General features: G+C 32.7%; 1 protein-coding gene across 1 annotated transcript in view; it reads right to left on the reverse strand.

Annotated features, from left to right (window-relative positions):
* LOC108363256 (uncharacterized) overlaps positions 1-4,624 on the reverse strand; it is a 175,805-nt gene extending 171,181 nt beyond the window's left edge. The window contains exon 1 of the mRNA XM_017616557.1: positions 4,330-4,624. Within this exon, the coding sequence (XP_017472046.1) occupies positions 4,330-4,454 (125 nt within the window). The 5' untranslated portion in view covers positions 4,455-4,624. The remainder of the gene's footprint in view (positions 1-4,329) is intronic.
* Positions 4,625-16,074: the final 11,450 nt, after the last annotated feature.

The following is a 16,074-nucleotide window of genomic DNA, read 5'->3' on the forward strand; positions in this document are numbered from 1 at the left end:
TTTCCTTTCGATCAACCTTCGAAATTTACGATTATGGCTATTCTACATTTCGATCGTAGTTCCGTTTTTCTAAGTTGCAAATTTTTTGACGGAGAACGTTTCAATTGTTATTTTCGTGGGTTTAAGTAATAAAATTTTATAAAAAAATTAAGTAAAATATACTATGCATGATTGTAAAAGTCATCATAAATGAATTTTCTCGATTTCTGTGTTTTCGCGAGCGGTAATACGGGCAAAACGAAAAATAATGGCAACCAAAAGGTATATTGCGCGACGTTTTCAAAGTGGAAGTCCAGGCGTTTTTGTTTACATTATCTATAAATAAGACTGTGAAATGCACTGAATGCAATTTATTCTTTTTATATAAAATTAATAGATGTATGCACATAGATACATACATACATAAAATGCGAAGTTACATAAAAAAGATGCTTTTATTATTGCACTCGTTTTTACTAAAAGAGGTGCGTATGTTGCCTCGAATTCGATTTGCTATGGAAAGATAAGCTTTGTTCTTCCCCTCCTCCTGACGGCTTACAAAATGGGATTCATTTGCGTTCAAATCTTCCACTGTAGTAAATGCAAATTTTGTGGAGTGCTCAAACAACGTTTATAATTTCACTGACTTTAAGCGATTCCTTATGACTCTTCACTCATCTGAAAAAGATCAAACATATCCCTAAATCTCCGCCTTTCAACTTCCGCATCAGCAATCTGGGACTCGTTCTTCTCTTCAAGCAATAACGCAGCGGCTATGGATTTCATTCTTATAATTATGTATCCACTTAAATTTTATTTTTAAATTACAGTGATGCTAGGTATATTTAGTTATTTTAAAATATTTACAAACTTTAACTTCATATGCTGCTATAGTTTGGTGGCAAATATTTCTTTGTTTTGTGTCGATTTCACACATTCCTAGGCAAACAGCTGATTTCGAAAGATGTTTTCTCTCTTCCTCTTCTTCTTTCGTTTCGATTGTAACGCAGAATACCTAAGTTCGATTCCAGCGGAGCGGAATGCGGGAACGTAATCGAAATGCAGAATAGGGCTGAATAATTAAAGCTGGCTAACACTAGGCTAATGTCGAAAAAGTAATTATTGTAGAATATCCTTCACGAAAACAATACAAATATAAATAGGAAGATACTTATGATCCGTGAATGTCAGTCGTATGCACCACACAGCCAAAAGTGAACGTTTTGCCCTACGAAAAGAGCCGTTCTCGATACCAAGTGCCCTGCCTTGCTTAGGTCAGTTTTTCTTGCTTAAAATACAGGATGAATTAGTACTAATGATATTAGATCAAAGAAACCGAACACAGCATGTACTCGCACTCTACTCGTGCATGGGCGCATAGAGTTCAGTATGGTGTATGCATACATATATACATACATACGTACCCTGTGGGGAAAATCTCTAGTTCTGAACTGGGGCGCTTCTAGTACATTTAGACCCAGTACTGGTTCGCGATAAATCTCTTTTGCATGCAAGCAACTGGCGAATTTAACATGGCGATGTCCTAGGAAGTGTCAATTGCCCCCCGCTGCATCCCTTTTTCGATAGTTCCGAACTAGTCCTAAATTTTATAGTTCCGAACCAGTTCTGAAATCGACAGACGAAAGAAAAAAGTATCATGATTTTTCAATCTTTTTGGTTCTTCCGTGTGTGCGATTTTAAGTTATTTTGGAAGAAATGTGTTTTCAATTTAAAATTAAATTTCTTTGAATGATTGTAAGAAATGTACGTTTACATACCTTTAGCTGTAGCTGAATTTTGCCGAGGTGCTCGCTGTTATTTCTTAGATTCCAGACGGTCCCAAGATGTTGAAATGTTAACACAAATTTTAGTTTTGTATTACCAAGCTATGAAAAAGCATCTGCGAAGCGCAGAATAGAAGCGTATCTATGTAAAGTAAACAAGCCCCCCGCTGCATCCCTTATTCGATAGTTCCGAATTAGTCCTAAATTCGACAAATAAGATCTAGTTCGTTCTGCATCCCTTTTTCTATAGTTCCGAACCATTTCTAAATTCGTCACTTTAGATATCGATTTCTAGTGAAAAAACTGAAATAAATTAGTTTTTTAAAAGTACCACTTTTCTCCGAGTTTGGACTGGTGGGGATTTAGTTCATATCGGACTAGTTCGTTTTTGGCGATAAAGACCTAGTACGGAACTAGAAATTTGATTCACTAGTCCGCGGTTTCCCTGCAGGGTATGTATGTTCACTCTAATACATATGTATATATTGTTAATGAAATCTTGGAACGCGCCATTTGGCATTTTTTTAAGATCGGTTTGTACATGTACTAAAACGCATCTTCCTTAAGCCGTAACTTCTTCTTCTGAGTGCCGTAACTAAAATACCATCATTGTCCTTATGATTCTTTTTAAAAAGCACTTCAAAAAAAAAATTGTAATTGTACATATGTAGTTGTAGAAAATTGAAAATCTCAATTGGAGCATTTCCACCTTTCGACAACAGATATGTACTTACATACAGTGACGGGCAACACTGTAACACTTTTTATTTCAGCCACCGCTATCTTTCCAAGTTCTAACGACTTTCATTGGTATAGTCTTATTGGTACACCTGTATTTACTTTCTCATAATAATTTGAAGTCAATCCAACAACAATAACAAAACCAGCAGACAAAAAAGTAAATTAATGCAAATGTTACCGTTTTGCACTCATATATTTTTAATAACTTTTTAAGAGTTTTCACGAAAAAAAAAGAATTATTAACACAATTTTCAGTGCCCTTCTGCTTATTTTTAGTTCCTGGATGCGATTTGGCTAACCTACCAATAAGAAAATACAACAAAAGTATGAAAGTCGTTAGAACTTGGAAAGATAGCGATGGTTGAAATAAAAAGTGTTACACCATGTTACAGTTTTGCTCGTCACTGTACATATGTACCACTGACCCGAAAATCATTGAATGTTTGTTAATCGCAAATTGACTGATATGCATGTTAATAATTACACACATACAGTGACTCAAACAGTGCTCGCTTGTTAATTTTTTAAATATTCACAATGTTTTTCAAATTAATTTTTGTTGTTTGTTTATAAAAACATTTTTCATTTATACCCAAAACCATATAAATCAAAGTTTCAAACTTTATGCAATATTAATAAAAATTCGACAAATTGGCATCAAAATTTCTATCTTTTTAATCTGACGGCTTTTGAGTTTATTCACAAAATAAGTGCAATTTATTAAAAACTAGCGTGGATTTTTCGAAATTTGTTTTTAACCATTCTCTTTTCACAAGAAATTCATGTTCATATGGAAAAAAAAGTGCAAAAGTACTGCCGGCAAAAAAAAAATTATTAAAAATCAACGCGATATTTTGGCCGCTTGAAACTTCCACTTTATTCAGATTAAATAGTTTGAAATGTTATAGAAAGTTTGAAACTTTGATTAACATGTTTATGGTTAAAGCATTAAAAATAACAAAAAAAAAATTTTTTGAAAAAGATTGTGAATATTAAAAAAGCCACATATGAACACTTGTTTGAGTCACTGTATACATTTATGTAGATGTATGAATATACGTATAATTAAGTTATTAAAATATTTACTTCATCGCATATATGCATACATATGTGCGTGTCTTTTTATAATTATAGAAGCATTCGTTATTTTTTTCGTTCAGTGGATAAACCATAGCCAACAAGTATATAATATGTATTAAGCTCGGAACACTTTGACGACTGCAACTTCACGACGTAACGACAGCGACATCATTTTGTCGACAAATGTCGCCTTGAAGCCAGCTTCTTAAACATTTTGAAGACCTCAGCGACATAGCAAACAGCTGATTTTAAAGTTTGACATTTTGGTATATTTATTTTACAAATTGTGTATTTTTATTTAATTAAATAAGAAAAACATGAACTATCAAGAATATGTGATTAATTTTGCGACAATTTAATTTTGCAGCACTACATCTACTCATTGTCGCCGGCAAAATTAGAAATAGATTTAATTTGGCGACGTCGACAATTGCAGTCCTGCAGCCAAGATGTCGTGCTGTCGTCAAAATAATTGTGTCCGTAAGAACGTGTGTATTTAAAATTTGACATTTGCTGCTTGTCGCTTGCTGTCGTCAAAGTGTTCCGAGCTTCAGTGATAAGATTATTTGTGGCGACATTGTCAATGCAAAAAAAAGTCCTTGAAAGCGTTATTTACAAATGTTTTTGCACAATTACATACATAGATGCATACTCATTTATAATACATATAAATAAAATAAAAAATAAGATACAGAATAAAATAAAATTATAAGCTACAGAAATATTGAAAATTAGTTGGACTTACGGTACATATGCCAAGACGCATTGAACTGGTAATAGCATCAGATCCAACACAATCAGTTGCGTGTATGTATTTTGTTGTTGCTTGTGGCCTGTAATAAGTCTAATAGGGTTAACAAAATATGACATTTTTAGGTAAAATGTAAACAAAAATAACAATTTAGAGACAAAATTCACGAAAAATTCAAATCAGCTGCTATACTGCTGCTATCTATTCAATATGCCTTGGTATGTATGTATGTACACTGCCGGAACAAAGTATTGGCACAGCAAATTTTTTACAATATATGCAAAAAAATTTATTCTAATATTTTTCCGCCAATTTTGTATAAAAATATGGTTCATTTAACAACAAAAAACATAAAAATATAATTCCTGAACTTTGTGCAAAACTCGAGAAAATTCAGCAAATTTTTATCAAAATTTTCAACTTTTTAATCATATTTTATAGAATTTTTCGGAGTGTGCAGTTTTGCAGCCCATTAAATTCAAGTAAAAAAATGCAAGTTCGCGTTGTTTTTTGAAATTTTTTTTGTTGAAGATGTTTTGCATTTTTCCCATATAAAGTAGTTTCAAAAAAAAATGTTGTATGGAAGAGACTACGTGAAAAAAATTGCCAAAAATCAACAGTAATTCCAAGCTACTTAAACTTTATTATAATAAATTTGATTGGGCTACAAATCTGCATACTTAAAAAAATTCTAAAGAATCTGATTAAAAAGTTGAAAAGTTTCATGATAATTTGCTGAATTTTCGCGAGTTTTGCACAAAGTTTAGGAATTACATTTTTATGTTTTTTGTTGTAGAATGAACCATATTTTTACACGAAATTAGCGGAAAATATTAGAATGAAAATTGTTGCATATATTGTGAAAAATTTGCTGTGCCAATACTTTGTTCCGGCTGTGTAGTTCGTATTTTTATTCAAAATTGAAATTCAAGAAATAGCAATTGTTCTGTAAGAGGTTGAAAATGTGTAGATGTAGTGATGTACGTACATACATATTGTAGTTACAAACCACTAAAATGCACAATTCAAACATTAAAACTGAACTGTTCATATGTTGTATCAATAAAAGTTTAACATAATAAACATATGTATGTATATCGAGACATAATTTGAAATGTATGGAGCTGGATCGAACGATTTTTAAGAAACAAGGAAATTTCTAAACACAAAGATCCGACTAATATATATGACAATGATATAAATATTCTATTATACGCTTACATACTCACATACATACATATATGTAGACAGACACAGCCGTTTCATGAATAAATCAATTTACAAATGCAAACTCTTTACAACTAGATTTATATTCTACTTTTAATAAAGCGTAAATTGGTCGTAATAAATTATACAGCAACAATAGTATGAGCACCTAAAAGAATTTTAGAATAAAACTTCCAATACCCATTCAAAATGTTATTTATTTTACGTGTAAAGCTGGATATGGGCGTTTCCAGCGAAAAGTCTACCGCGAAAAAATAAAAGTCCTATATATAACTTATTTATAGGCAGATTTGGCTGCTTTTTATAATATATGCTGGTTATGTGGGCAGAAACATTTTTGCCAAAAAATGTCTCCTTAGGTGGCGCCAGGGTCGAGATATTTTGAAAAGCAGTAATTATCAGCGTTGCCATTTTAGCCGTTTTCCGGCTAGATTTAGCCGGTTTTGATAGCAACTAGCCGGAGAAAATTCGATCTAGCCGGCAGCCGATTTGTTAGCCGGTTTGTAAAAAAAAGTTAGCCGTTTTTAGCCGATTTTACTATTTGCCTAATTTTCAGGTGCAAAAAGTAAACAAGTTGTTCGAAAGCAATAATGCAGACCCAATGAAGATTTTTAATGAACTCAATGTTTTACTTTCGCATCTATGCTCCCTAGTGGTTATTAGCGCGGACACATTTGATCCTATATGCTCCCCGTTGGAACCATACCTTGCTCCATTTCCTCAGAGTATTTAAAAACAAAAGTAAGCACAAACGCTTTTGACCACGAAGCCGAGAAAATAATTCGAGAAAATGGTCGCTATTTTATTATCACTTTAATAAAGGAATTACGCCAACGCCTCCCTACAAATAATGCCACACTAAAAAAAATTGACTTTTTTCGGTTGGAAATGCATTAAGAGTAATTAAACCAAAAGTATTTGTTCAACTACAGCAACAAAACCACAAATATAATTCCGACGAAATAACATCCATAGAGATGCAATGGCAACGGTTAACGTTACATACCTGGAGTAATTTAGACTCAACTGTAAAATTTTGGGCCGAAGTTTATCAATTTCGAAATGCCCTAGGAGAAAACCCTTTTGCTGACCTTTGCAACCTAGTTTTTAGTTTTCTTGTTTTGCCTATAAGTAAGGCAGAAGTAGACCGAATATTTAGTTCAATGAATATAATAAAAACTAAGCAAAGAAATCCAATGTGCGTTAAAACGTTAAACGCTATTTTATATATAAGATACGGTTTAAAACGTGAAGAAAAATGCTGCCATAATTTTACTGTAGATGACGATCTCTTAAAATTAACGAATTCAGGTGATATATACAATAGTGATTCATTTGATGATGAGGAATATACACTCGATATAAATTAATGGTGTTAACTAGTCTTTCGTTTCTTGCGATTTATTTAAATAAAGCATGTGAATTTTCACTAAAGCATTTTAGCCGTTTTTTGCCAGAGTCTATGTGAAATTTCACTAAAACATTTTAGCCGTTTTTAGCCGCTTTTTTTTGCCAATCTAGCCGGTCGGCCCAAAAAGTTCTGGCAACACTGGTATTTATGCTCTGATTTGTTTCACATTTGCCATGTTTAGTTGAAACGTAATATGACATAGATTTGCAAAAAATTAAACCGCTGGTGGCGCTGATAACGTCACGTCAGATAATTGAGCTGATTCAAGCAAAAAGTAGAAAATATTTTTACATTAAAAAACTTGCAAAATTAGCCTTTAACATTTCAAATGTTACTACAAAAACTGTTACATAAAATGCTTGCCCAATTGGCAGAGTTGTGCAATTTTGTAACCGAAGTCAAAATCCACTTCTGTTTTTTGTAACGTCCCGGCAGCTACTACCAATAGTTGTAATGTTTTTACTAAATAAGGGGCAATTTAATTACTATGAAAATCTAGAAAACCGTTTTGAAATTTTAACTTTTTAAATGTTTTTTTTTTGTCATTCAAGTGTCACGTAACGCCAGATTCGAAATACCCATATTTATCCATGCATATGTATATACTAGGCCCATATAGTATGCGCCGTGGCAACACTAAAAGCCAGTTTCACGAAAGCAATTTAAAGGAAAATTATTATCTTTTATTTGAATTTAATACGAGAACTGGCAGAAGCGAAGAGACAATTTTTCACTTAACTTGTTGGTGCGACCGGTAATAACTCTTACCATGTTTCATATACGTTTGTAGGCAACTGTGAAAATTTTTGGAAAACGACAGTGATATTATGGTATATTGTCGACAATTGTGCTGACAATTGTCACTCTAACAAAATTGTCGCGACAATGGCGACAAAACCAAATAGCTTCGTCGGAAAGCTTTCACAGGAGAGTTTTGTAAATTTATTTATATGGTAATTGCGCACATTTCATTACATTTCAATGATTTGAATAGTTCTTAAAACTAAAATAAAGCAAATGCAATATTACATAACGTATAAATTTCATATGACTGGCGAAAATTTTAAACTCCGACAATAACAATTTGTCACTTTTTCAATGGAATTTCTCATGGAATTTAAGAGGTGGTGACAATTGTTTTTATGAAACAAAACTCCCACCAAACTGTCGAATTGTCACTGACAACACGGAAATTGCTTGTCGTTACAAAATTATCACTGTCGCTTTATGAAATAGGCCCCTGTTGTCTCCGTTGAAAAGTTTGACATTTTTAACGGAATTAATCCCATGACGTTTTAATGTGCGAGGAATTCTTTCGTACAACACTATCAGCTGATTGTCAAAAACTGCCTACAGCTGAAGATCGCCTGGGTCCGAATCGTAACATCCGATCATGGCTCAAAAACCATGGTCAGATTCTGATTCTTCAAAAATTCTGTTGGTCAGTGTAATCGAAAAGGAAACCGAAATTGGCCAAGATTTCTGTTGCAAACATGGGCTGCCCTTTTGCTCTGGTTTCACAAAAAAACTTTAGAAAACCGTAGTAGAAAGCGTAGCAAATTTCTTAAGAACTGCTTACTGCTTTAAGGAAATTTACACAAGAAAATTTTTTAGCCATTTCGTGTGCGTCATTTTATATATAGGTTTTGCTTTTGCTTGAGAGCTAGATACTAAGCGTAAAACCGAAAAATATATCTACATGCAGAAAATGACTAATACCTGAAATTTTTAAATTAAAGGAAAGTAAGTCAGCTCCAAATTCGTTGGCTCTTTTTTGCGTATTCTATCGTATGCACGTCGGCCGCTGTGGTGTAGTGGTAAGCAGTGTGCGCTTCCACTCCGCTGCGCCTGGGTTCAACCCCAACAACAGCGAAAAGAAAATAGAAAAAAGTTATTTTCATAACAGCGGTCGTACCTCGGCAGGCAATGTTAAACCTCCGAGTGTATTCTGCCATGAAAAACAGCTTCTCATAAAAATACAATCGCCGTTCGGAGTCGGTGTAAAACTGTAGCTTTGTGTGACAACATCAAGGCGCATTGCACAAATCGGAGGAGAAGAGCTCGGCCAAACACTAAAATATGTGTAAGCGCCAATCTATTATTATTATCGTATGCATATTTTCAAAGAAAATGTAGCATAAATGCGACCAATGGATTATTATGCTAAACATAAGTTCATAACAACGTTCATTGTTTTATTTAATTTAACGTCGCGAATAATTTTTAATAAATCATATAAATTAATGAATTAAGTATTAATTGAATTTATTGTCTTTTAACGAAAATATTGCGTGTACAAACAGTCATTTGAATATCTCTCTACATATAAGTACATACATATGTACATATGTAGATACGGGTCATTATTTTATAAATCGCACACATTTTTCGTTTTGGATGCGGCTAAAACTTTGTTTGTATCATACATAATATAATCAAAACATTTTGTTGTCAGAGATATGAAAGTTTTTTAATTTTGGCTTACTCACGATTGTTTGCCGATCGAACTTCGCCACTTTCAAAATTCAATATCTTTGGTTCTAGTAATCGTATCGTACCCACTTTTTTATTTTGAAGAATGATAACTGCGTACAATTAGCATATTAATTTTTTAATATAAAAAATGGATACGATTACTTGAACCAAAGATATTTAATTTCGAACGTGGCAAAGTTCGGTAAATCATTGTAGCTTTCAAAAAAATCTTATGAATTCCCGACACAGGCGCCGACTAAAATTCTGAGAAAGTACCAAAAAAATGTGGGTATCTTTTAAAAAAGTATTTTTTTTTAAACTGTACGATTTATAAAATAATGACCCATACACATGGAGCTGTGTAGGTATGTACTAGTGTCGGGCCGAAGCTGGAATTTTGGCCGAAGCCGAATCCGAATATTAGGTACTACGAACTCCGAAGCCGAATATTAAAAATTAAGTTCTAGTTAAGTAAAGTTTCAAAAATAATATTTCTGTGATTTTTTATTTCGTAACAAATTATTTGTATTATTTTTTTAATAAAAAGTGCAGTCTTAACGTTAAAGGGAATTTTAAAGACTTGAAGTAACTTTGATAAAATTAAATAGCTTTATGTTATAAGCCAAAAAAAAAGAAGCTTGTCTGCATTTTCTCCTATTTGATCGTATATGGGGGTACAGCTGACCAGCTGTACTAAATAATTGCTCGCTATCCACACTCGTTGGTGGCGCAGTTAAATACTTTTTCGCAACCTTTTTTAAATTATAAACGAAGAACATGGGGTTGGTCTAAATATACGCTTATTTCAGCTTTGCAGATTTATCATGAGATTCCCAGAGGTTACTAGGATTCGATACGACATTTTCTTCAACAAAAGTGTCTTCATTACACGAAGTGTTCTTTTGCATTGTTCCAATTCATCTGCGGTAAAATATTTGGATTTGAATCTTGGATCGATGAAAGTAAATAGCAACCATATAATTTAAAGTATTAAAGTGGCGATGCAAGGATTTTAACATTTTACCCTTCAAATCGGATACTTAACACTCGTCTGTTTCGGCAGTTTGTAATTTTTTTCAATCATAGCTACTAGAGTAATTACCAGGGAACGGATTTTATGGAAATTGCCTTTTTTTCTGCTAAAGAGATAGAGTATATTCGATTAAGAATGTCCACGATTAAGTTCCCTGATTCCATATATACACATTTGATAATGCCTTTTTTTGCCTTTTTTAAGATATTTGCCTTTTTTTTGCCTTTTTTAAGATATTTGCCTTTTTTTGCCTTTTCTACCTTTAAAAAAGTGATTATGGCATTTACAATTTTTTTTTTTAAGATTAAAAAATATACACATGCCCATGCGGCTTATAGAAGCGCAGGGACCTCTTGCCAAATTGGTGTTGAAAAAATTCAAAGCCGTTTTCTCAGCTAACGTAGGCTTGAAAACAATAAGGAGTGTGGATGAAATTGTAAAGGGCGAGGAAAACGCCCTTATTCCTGATAATATGAACGCTTCAAACGTTCCATATTTAAATTGGGCTTTACTTGTATCAACTTACGTCGAGCGCACATTTAATACATTCAAGGCTTTTCTTCGCGAAAATCGAATGAAAATGCTGCCAGAAAACTTCAAAATGCATCTTGTGGTTCAATGTTACTACAACTATACAGATTAAAGTTTTATGAGTTAGAAACTCGAAAGGATAAAATAGTCAAAGATTCAAAGTACAAATTTTTCATATAATGAAACTAGTTCATAGTTTTTCTCGTTTTACTTGTAATATAAACATTTCTAAAATAAATATACTTTTGCACCTACTTTGCAATACCTTTTTTTTGCCTTTTCCTGCCTTTTTCGCTATTTTATTTTGCCTTTTCCAGCCTATTTCGTTACTTTATTTTGCCTTTTTTATAGGTTTTTAGGTCCTAAAAATCCGTTCCCTGGTAATTACTATAGATATACATGATTCATTAAAACAAATGTTAAGTGTAGCGTTAAAAAACATAATTTCAAAATAGGCTAAACTTAAATTATATTCGCCCACTCATCCGCCGGCAGTGTATTTATAAAGAAAATTTTTAACAGCAAACATATTAATCGCTTGTTTTTGCTCTAAGAGCCTTTCCATAATGGTAAAGGAACTATTCCATCTAGTTGGATTATCTTGTATTTATTTATGTGTCGGGAAATGTAATAATTCCTGAAAGGATTTAAATATCTGCTGGCTGATTCACTTCTATGAAAATGGCCCAGTATTTTTTATTTCTGTAAGAATTCATATCAATTATAAAGATGCGAAACAACCACAAAATTTTAACAACTGTCGTGAACAACACCTTGTGAATTGCCTAATTGTTCGGCATTTTCAGTCGAAGGCCGAAGCCAAAGATAAAAAACCAGCTGAATAATCCGAAAACCGAAGCCAGGCCGAACCTTCGGTCGGACACTAGTATATAGATAATAAACTGTGTAATACTAACTAACAAACATGCCCTGCATTAAATGAGGTTGTATGCACACTATCGCAGGACGAACCCTTTGTGAAGTACAATAGAGCCGTGATTTATTACTAAAATTACATCAAATACTTTTATTACATATGTACACATGTATTACATATGTAAACAGTGTTGCTGCTTCCTTCGCCTTTAAATGTGTATCTGCAACGATTCGCCCAGGCCCGGATTTTTCGTAAATTAAGTTCGGAAATAAATATGTTTTGCTAAGTTCAATGATTTGATTACAATTTTTTTTTTGTTTGGTAGAGAAGGCTCGGGCCCGGATTATCTATTCGAAGCCCTGTGGAGGGCTTATATTCAATATCCTTTATATGCAATTTTCAAAAATTAGCTTCTGATCCACCTAAGACTTAGCTGTCATCGACTGATTAGTCACTTGTAAAAAAGTCGAAATTTTTTTGCAACTAAAGCCTCAATAGTCATTTCTATGTAGTTGCAAAGTGAACTAGTCACTGGGGCTAGACTGTTGACACTATCATAACCTTTACCGTTTTTTAAATACGAGTATGTACATATTTACAAATGTAAGCTTGTAAATATTAGATTGATGAAAAAGTAGAAAACACGCGAATAAGTAAGGAAAGCACTTGCGTTATCTATAACCTAAATTGCCTTGCGTGCTCAGGCTCATTTAATGCGTGCAAACATACATTCTGATGCACAAATTTACTTTAAATATTGACAATGAATTTACATACATACATACATGTGTATGTGCCAAGGTGTGCACAACCACATCCAATATACTGTACCCTCTAGTCGTTTTATTCTTATTTAATTATTGTTTATGTCGACAGTCCCCGAAATTTTGTTTGATAGGTTGACAAGTGGTGAGGTTTCCTTAAATAAGGACATGAGAACGTCAGTAGAGAAAATATCTAGCGAGAAAATGTTTACCAATGAAATTCAAAATTTTCCATTTTAAGATTTCATCCTACTTACAAAAATTGTTAAGCATATTACGATCGGTCTAATAGAGGTGCCTACAAATTTACACTCTATCCTCTGCACCATGGCGGCCGTCTTTGTTGAGTACAAGCAAACGAAAGTAAAATTGTAAAAAGGAAGAAATAAACCCTGCCTATGACCCCATGTGGAAATTCTTACAACTTACCTGACCTCTTAGCTGCAGTTAAGCTATTGGTTAGGTAAGTAATTATGTTATAAGCATAAGAATGTCTAGTAACATAGTTGAAAGTGGAATTGTCTGCATTCACCGTGTAAACAGACCAAAAGTAGTATCGAGAGTTTGATTTTCAGAAATAAAAAATGCTTTCGAAAGCCACTTTAAATGCAAGGTGTAACTGCTCCTGCAATCTCTTTTGGAAATTCTTGAGTTTGACAGACTTTTGAAAAGGACTTGGACTTGCCACGTCAAGCAGTACTTTACCGTTGATTTTTTGAAGTTTTTGTTTTGCGCATTATCTTCCATACAAAGCTTGTTCGAAAACTTTTTTATATGGAGAAAATGAGCAACACCTTCCACAAAAAACATGCCAAAACTCAAAGGTAAGTGCTAGCTACCTAAAACTTCCACTTTATTATAATAAAAATTGAATTGGCTACAAAACTGCATACTCAGCTCAAAATTTTGGTGAATATTTGTAGAATTTTCCCAATTTTTGTACAAAGTTTGATGTTTCGACTTATGTATATAACGGTACATAACGAGCAACACTTTCATAAAAAAATAAACATCAAATAAACGAAAGAAAAACAGCCAAAGAATGCGTCCTTCCTATTTATTTATATAACATGAAACCTATTTATATTTTCGCCACGGTATATCATTCAAAAGGTCTAATATCTGAAATTGCAGATTTTAACAGTTTGTAATGTATTTTTAGTTCATTGTCTAGTTTATATAAGTATGTGCATTAGACCGTTCGTTATTTCAACATTTTTTTAATATACAGTTTAACGGACGGAAGATGTCTTGGCCTAAAAATAAGCTGTGCAAAATTTTATTCGAATATGAATACTTGCGCATTGCATTTCAAAATTTAGAAAACCATATGTATTCGGGGAAAATAGTTTTTAACAAAATAGTTGAAAATCGTGAATTTTATAGTCATTTGCTATGTAAAATAACTCACAGAATCTGAATATGAGGTCAAAAATAAAAAACTAGAATAGGTTTTAAGAATCCGTGAAGTTATCGTTTTTTTTTCAAATTGAGAAACAATTTTAAATTTTTCCCAAAAATATCCGGGTCTGATTCTCACATCGCCAAAAGCTCTCCACCAGATTAAATGTCTTCGAACCCTATGAACTTGCTATACAATGCAATCAAATTATCAGTTTAAGAGTTATCTGCAAATTTATGGGTGAAATCGGACACAATTTTGAGGCGCATCGATATTCTACTGTGAATTACACGTAAAAGCTGCAAATTGTTTGTTCTTATTTTTAAGCTATATTAAAGCTTATTTAATCTCAAAGTATGTAGGTCCAAATCAATTTTAGTAAACGATATTGGATTCAAGCAACGTAATCGTAGTTTTCATGATTACAATTACTGTAATTGTAATCTTAAAATTTTTAAGATCTCAGTAACAGTATTCTTAATCGTGTATTTCATGATTACGATTACAGTAATCTGAGTCCTTAAATTTTTAAGATTACAATTATTATGATCGTAATGGTAACATTTATGATTACGATTAAAGTAATCGTATATAAATTTAGGATTACAATTAAGCAATCGTAATTGAAATGTAATCGAAATCTTAAATTTCCCAGCTCTGATACATATAGATGAGTCGGATTGAGCAGGTATGAAAGGTAAGATGACGCAAGTGAACGAGCATTTCAATGTCATTCATTTCAAAAAGTTGAATTTCTTCTGCAGCGAAATCCGTTTGAACAACAATGAAAACGCCCCACCCATTATGTCCAAACGATCTTTTCTAAAGATTTCATAAATATTACACGAATTTTCCGAATTGAGTAAAGTTGGTTTTAGCCATATTTCAGTAAAAGCCAAGACATTGTAATCACAGTCAAGACTACCTAAGAATATATTTTCTTTCCGGCTTCGTGTTGGTAACAAATGTCGAGGTCTAATCATTAACTAGTCAGAAAGAAGTTCCAAAAGGGATTCAATGTGTATATTTACATAGTATGTACTGGCGCACGTACATATGTATGAATGTATGTGTATACATATACTAAACGTACATATGTATGTATGTATGTATGTGTATACATATGCTAAACGTATATATGTAAATGCATACATACAACAAAATGTATTGAATAATTTTGTTTTGCGCATGCAATTTGTAGGATCCCTGAAAAGGGAATTGTTACAAGAAGTTAATTACTTAACCCTTAAATGCATATTGTTGCAAAACTGCAACATACCATTCAAATGTATATTCCAATAAGAATATTGTATCAATGTATGATGCTGTATGTAAATAAATCACATCATTATTTAATTTTAAGCCTTGGTTTATTTTCTTACGAAAATTGCATTTTCTTACGAAAGTGTATACAAAATTTCCATTCATTACCTGTACATGTATAATTCAATGTTAAAAAAATTAAATTTGCTTTATACATGTGGTATTTGCTAAAATTGTGTTTATGTGAATATTGTAAATCTACAACCCTATGCAAATTCAAGAAAACGGGCTGTTGTATATCTGCAACACCATGCATTTATGGGTGGAAAACTTAGTGTTGAAAACAGGATTGTGTTAAAGCTTCAAGCAAAGAAGAGGCGAGGACCAGTACAAGTACGTTAAAGAATCTGCCAACAGATAATGTTGGGCATTGACTCGAAATTAGTCCTCGTGGAAGATACAATTGGCTGTGAAAATTGTGGACTCTCGTTTTGCTTCAATAAGACACACAATTGCTCTAAAAAATTGCTGTCATAAATTCATGCTGTTGCAGATATGCAACAGCTCATTTTTTTAAATAAACTCATAAAAATAAAAATTTGGTGGTTTTTGTTTCCATTTTCTGAAATTGTATGGGTGTAGATTCCATATAAATTTTTTTCAGATAGAAAAAAAATCATGCATTTAAGGGTTAAACACACGTACATACTGTTATAAGCAAATATTTGTTTATACGCTTTTTGATACAATTAAGTT

Source organism: Rhagoletis zephyria, unplaced genomic scaffold (genome assembly GCF_001687245.7).
Source record: "Rhagoletis zephyria isolate East Lansing unplaced genomic scaffold, Rhagoletis_zephyria_1.1 Rzeph_scaffold_00025, whole genome shotgun sequence".
NCBI lineage: Eukaryota > Metazoa > Arthropoda > Insecta > Diptera > Tephritidae > Rhagoletis > Rhagoletis zephyria.